Raw genomic sequence first — 5,969 nt, 5'->3', positions numbered from 1 at the left:
CGCCGGCCGCATCCCCGTCCCGGCTCCTGGGGCGGGCCACGCGGTGTCTCCCAGTGTCCCCGCAGCCCAGGGTGCTGCTGGAGGCCGGGGACTCGCCAGGGCCCACTCCTGTCCTGCTCCAGCAGCCCGGCACTGCCCGGTCCAGCCGGAGGTTTCCCTTTGGAGACCAGCTTCTGTTTACAACACAAAGGGGTTGCCCTGCAGTGGCCACACCCCGACACCCACCTGGGCTGCCCGCCGGCCCTGGGAGCCAGGAGCTTGTCCCCGGGGGCGGGGGGGCAGCATCCCCGGGCGAGGCTGTCTGGTCCTGGGGGGAGCAGCCTGAGCGAGTGCCGGCCGGGCCTGTCTGGGGGCCCGGGCCCGGCCCAGCACAGCGGTCTGTCTCCACAGCGCACCCTGCACTTTTCAGAGGACTGCTCCGCGTGCTGTGGCCGGCCGGGGGCAGGCTGTGCCGCCGTGTCCGCGCGGTGGCTGACGTGCCGCGACTGCCCTGTCCCACCGTGACGGGCCACGCTCCTCCACCGGGGGCGGCCGCGGCCAGACACCGCGGGACACGGCGGCCAGCCTGGACACGGCTCTGCCCGTGACCCAGCCAGTGCTTCCTGGCTCCAGCACTCAGGGGCGCTTCCTGTGGGGCCGCCCGCCGGCCCCCATTGTCTCTGCCGGCCCTGCAACCTCTCCTCCGGTTTGACTTCCCTCGGTGCCGGCAGGGCCCAGGCCCTGGGCCGGCCTGCATCGGCCTGGGTGAGCCAGGCCTCGCCTGCAGCCCCGCTGGGCAGCGTGGACGGTGGCGCCTGGGCGGAGGGGAAGGGACACAGCCCGCGGCCTGGAGCCTCCAAGCCAGGCGCAGGGGCTACTTAAAGCGCTTGGTTCTCCCAAGTCGACGCCCAACACTGCCCTGTCCCCACGGAGCCCAGGGCCAGGCGTGGGGCCCAGGGACTCGGAGGAAGAGTGGGAGCCGCGTCTAAGTCAAGGCGAAGGCGGCGCGGGCGACTTCCTGGCCGGCCCGCGGCTGGGGGCACCCACGAGGCCGCTGGAGCGGGCAGGGCTGGCTGGCCTGCGGGCCGGCCGCTCACGCCGCTCCTGTGAGTCGGCCGGGCCTGACCCCGCGCTTCACCTGCCAAAGGGTGCAGCCTCGGCGCCACCCAGGAAGCGGGGGCCCGCCCCGAGAGGCCATCCCTCCCAGTGAGACGGGAGGCCGGCCTGTGCCGCCTCCGTGGCCAACGTCCAGGCGGCAGGAAGTTGGCAGGACGAGTCCGTTTCTGCGCCGTGCTGCGCCCAGCTGGCTGAGGCTTGCCCCTGCTCAGAGCCACGCGGTCACCCTCGCCTGGGCGCTCAGGGCGCGGGGCGGCTTGGACGGCCCGTGGCGCCCCCCGAGGTTGCTCGTGAAGCTGCCCGCCCTCCCCGGCCAGGGCATGCCCGGCTTCCTGAAACGCAGCAGGAGGCCCGCGGGCTCCTGGACCCCACCCGGGCTGGCACCGGGTTTCCACCCGAGGCGCGTGGCAGCAAGTGGGCGCTGGCCGAGGGGGCGACCGGAGCTGGCCGGGAGGCGACACCAGCGTCAGCCTCACAGAGCCACATTGTCTGGATGGCGGCCAGCGGCCGTCCCGCTCCTGACCGGCCCTTCCCTGCCTGGCACCGGGCTGGCTCTGGCGCCCAGACGGGTCCCCGGAACAGCCGCGGGTGGGGTGGGCAGCCCCCAAACTGACCCTCGCATTCCAGGTGCAGCCTTAATCCTCCCCTGCTGATTTTGGGGTGACACAGACATTGCTGGCAGACGTTCCCAGCACCCCGGGTTCTTAGGAAACAGCCCTATAGTGCCCTCACTGCCTGCTCATTGCTCAGGAGGCTCCGGGGTCCCCGGACCCCGTGGTCAGGTCTGTCACCGGAGCTGGCGGACCCCGAGCAACGGGGCAGGAGCTGTCCCCACCGTTTGGCCCGCCTGGCTCGGCGTGGAGCCTGCCCGTCAGCCGAAACGCCGAAACGCCGAAACGCCGAGGCCCCGGCCTCGAAGCGGGAAGTCGAAACCCCACTCGGCTCCGTGGCCCTGCTCTGGGGCACCTGGCAGTCACGGCCGCGTCGATCCACGAAGCCACAGGCTCCCCCTGTCCGCTCGTCACGCAGCAGGGGCTGGACGCAGCCGGAGTGGCCGCAGCGGCAGCTGGCTCCAGGCGCCGGTCTGTCCTGCCGGCGAGCACCGCTGCCGCACGGCTCAGCCACGCCTCTCGCGGGGGGACGCCGGGCGAGGAGCACCAGGAGGACGCAGGCTGACCTGGCCAGGGAGCTGCCCAGGGCTGACGGGGGCAGAGCGAACCCAGGAGCAGAGCGGCTCACTTCTGCCGGGGATTTCAGATCCCCGGGGGCAGCAGCTGCAGGGGCCCAGGAGAAGGAGGTCCCCGCGGGGCCAGGGCGACGGCTCCGAGGCAGCCGGTGCTCACAGCCCTGAGCCCCGAGACCCACAGGGCCGCCGCCTGGGGTCCACGCCGGGACACGGGCGCCGGAGGCCCGCCCTGGTCACTGCGACTTCTTGGGGGTTGCTCCCTTCCCACCTTCTACCCCCCACCCGGCAGGGCCGGCACAGGCCGGGCGCAGGCCTGCGGGCCGTGGCTGGCCACCTGTGTGCGTGCGGCGTGGCTGTGAGCTAGTGTGTGCCTGTGCGTGTGCATGGATGTGTGCGTGTGCGCACACGTGTGGCTGTGTGTGGCTGTGGCCGTGTGCGCGGCTGTGCCCCGCCTCCTCTCACTGCGCCTCTCCCTTCCAGGGCCCTCTGCGCCTCTCCTTCCTGGAGGACCCCCTGCAGCAGCCCCTGCAGCTGGCCGTGCAGCGTGTGTCCAGCGCAGCCAGGTCGGCCCAAGAGAAGGTGAGCCAGGCCCACCCACCCCCCCAGGCATGCGTGGGGCGGTGGGAGCCACACACCACTGCCACCATCCGTGGGCACGGCTGAGCCACGCGGCCAGCCGGTGGCGGGGACGTCTGTGGCCTTGGGAAGCCTGGCCTCCGCAGGCCGCGGCCGCAGCCAAGCCTGACCTAGAGGCCTCGGCGAGGGGGCCTCCGTGCGGAGGTGGCGACCAGAGGCCAGCCAAGCAGTGGCTGCAGGGGTCCTGTGGGGGGGAGGACCCCCAAAGGGCTCGGAGCTGTTTGGGGTGCAGAGGATGCTCTGACGGGGTGGTGGTGCTGACCACAAACCTCAGTGCATGTGCCAGAGCCCACGGGGTGCGCAGCTGGGGGGGGGGCAGGTGGGCAACAGGGAGTGACCGGCAGCCCAGGAGCGCACACGGTGACATCCACATGTGACCTCTGCGTCGCTGGCCGCGGACGCACAGGGATGGGCCGGCGTGCGCTGGGCGGCCAGGCTCGTGGGAGGGAGACTTTGTCCTGCGGCAGAATCGCCACGTGCATGTGTCCCTGTCGCCACGTTTATGAACACACGTGGGCACGTGGTGGTACGCGTGCATGGACTCTCCGCGTGCATGCATGTGGTGGCGTGTGCACGGGCCTGGTCGCACACCTGTTCTGTTCTGCAAATTTCTTGACTTTATGTTTGTTTTCTTTTTCTTTATTTTAATATAATAGTTTATTTTTTACATCATTTTATGCTTTTTTCCATCTCGGTTGCAATTCCCTTGGGCTTCCCACCACCAGTTCATCCCATGTGCCATCACCATAGTCCCGTGTTCTCTTCCACCCCCACTTTTTTGATCCCACTCCCCGCTCCACCCCCACAAAACGTCTCTGGTCTATAGCTGCTCATCATTATTATTTTCTTGCCTGTTCTGCTATACTCCTGCTATGAGAGAAACCAGCCGGTATTTTTCCTTTTCTTTCTGGCTTATCTTATTAAGCATGATCTTTTCCAGCTCCATCCAAGTTGCTGCAAAAGACATGTGTTTCTCTTTTTTGGTTGCTGAGTAATATTCCATTGTATAATGTACCACATCTTTTTAATCCAGTCATCTACTTTTGGGCATTTGGGCTGCTTCCATGTTTTTCCAATTGTAAATAAAGCAGCAATAAACATGGGGGTGCAGGTATCTTTTTCAATCAGTGTTTTTGTGTCTTTTGGGTAGATACCCAGGAGTGGGATTGCTGGGTCCCATGGAAGCTCCATGTTTAGCAGCCTGAGGAACCTCCAGACAGTTTTCCATAGTGGTTGTACTAGTTTGCATTCCCACCAGCAGTGCAGGAGAGTTCCTTTTTCTCCACATCCTCGCCAACATGTGTTGCTGCTAGTTGTTTGAAGATGTGCCGTTCTCACTGGGGTGAGGTGGTATCGTATACTTGTTGGCCATCTGCATTTCCTCTTTGGAGAAGTGTCTTTTTAGCTCTACTGCCCATTTTTGATGGGGTTGTTTACTTTATTTTTGTTGAGTTTCGTCAGTTCTCCGTATATTTTTGTGATCAGTCCTTTATTGCTACTTTTGTGTGAGAAAATGTTTTCCCAATTAGTGGGCTGTTTGTTTTTCGTAATGCACAGAAGCTCTTTAACTTGATGTAGTCCCATCTATTTATCTTTGCCTTCACTATTGTGGCGTTGGGTGCTCTGTCTTTAAAGATGTCGCTGAAGCTTATGTCATGTAGTGTTTGGCCCATCTTTGTTTCCAGGTATTTTATGGTTCCCGTTCTTATGTCCAGGTCTTTAATCCACTTCGAGTTGATTTTTGTGTATGGTGAGAGGTAGTGATCTGGTTTCATTTTTTTTGCATGTAGCCTCCCAGTTTTCCCAGCACCATTTGCTGAACAAACTTTCTTTGTTCCACTGTATCATCTTTGCCCCTTTGTCGCAGTTGGGCTGCCGGCGAGCCTGGGGTGTACATCTGGGTTTTCTATCCGAACCCACAGGTCTGTGTCTGTTCTCGTTCCAGTACCAGGCAGTGTTGAATGTTCTCGACTTCTATGCTTTCTTGGCCACGTGAGAGGAGCCTTGTCCTGGTCCAGGCTGTGGCCAATCAGGCTGCCCCTGGGGGCCAGCCCTTTCCTGTTCCCTGATCAGAGGGGTAGTGGGTCCCCAAGGCTGAGAGACCCAGTGGTGCCCCGACCCTGCATCTCAGGCGTCGGCCCTGTGTGAAGTCCAGGCGGGCTTTCTCGGGCCCTGGACGCGCACATGGGCGCCCGGGACCCCCAGGGCACCCCAGTTGCCAGGCCAGCCGTCCCCCTGGGATGGCCCTGCGGAGGTCCGGGGTGCTCACGCACCCTCGACAAGGAAACGCCATCAAGCCCAGTACCCACAGACAAAGGGCAGAAAGGAGCAGGAACCCAGGGCCTCTCTCTCCTCCCGGTCTCCGCCTGTCCCGGTCAGCGCCGGGCCGAGCGGCGGCCTCTGCCGGCGGGAGCGGCTGCCCCCTCTGCGTCCTCCTGGCCTGGCAGCCTGGCCCCGGCCCCACCAGCAGCACTGCCGTGCCCTGGGCCCCGCAGCCGGGCCAGGCTGCCCTCTGTGCCCTCTGCTCCCCGAGCGAGCGCCCTCCGTGCCGCGGGGCCCCGTGTCCCTCTGACATGGCGGGCAGTGCCGCCTCCCCCCACCCCCACCCCTCTGCGCTCCCGAGCGGCTGGACCGCCTTCACGCCCCGTGGACACTGGCCAGGTCTGGCGCCGCTCCGGACACCACCCCCAAGTCTGGGCCACCCCCACCTCGAGCCGACTGCCTGTGGTCGGGGCCACCTGCTGCTGCCTGATGGAGGTGACGGTGCAGCGGGGTCTGCCAGGGGAGGGCTGGGGTGCAGAGCGCCGTGCACACGCTGGGGACCCTCCCGGCTGCCCTCTGAGCCATGTGTGGGGCTGGGCCCTGACGCAGGTGTGCGCGGCCCCTGTGGTGGGTCTGGAAGTTCCCCGGGAAGGCGCTGGGGCGTGTTCTTCCTGGTGCCAGGCCGCGCCCGGGGCCACAGCAGCCCACCCACTGGGGCCACAGCAGCCCACCGCCCCACTGGGGCCGCAGCAGCCCACTCCTGGGCCACAGCAGCCCACGCCACCCCCCC

The 5,969-nt window shown here is 65.4% G+C and overlaps 1 protein-coding gene across 1 annotated transcript in view; it reads left to right on the top strand.

Moving 5' to 3' along the window:
* The window catches only part of C2CD2 (C2 calcium-dependent domain containing 2), a 25,089-nt gene that overhangs the window by 2,556 nt on the left and 16,564 nt on the right, over positions 1 to 5,969 (top strand). Inside the window, exon 2 of the mRNA XM_012731020.1 lies at positions 2,762 to 2,860. Within this exon, the coding sequence (XP_012586474.1) occupies positions 2,762 to 2,860 (99 nt within the window). The remainder of the gene's footprint in view (positions 1 to 2,761; positions 2,861 to 5,969) is intronic.

This window comes from Condylura cristata, unplaced genomic scaffold (assembly GCF_000260355.1).
Source record: "Condylura cristata isolate star-nosed mole 26May11 unplaced genomic scaffold, ConCri1.0 scaffold00003, whole genome shotgun sequence".
NCBI lineage: Eukaryota > Metazoa > Chordata > Mammalia > Eulipotyphla > Talpidae > Condylura > Condylura cristata.
This window is presented reverse-complemented; position numbering and strand designations above follow the sequence as displayed.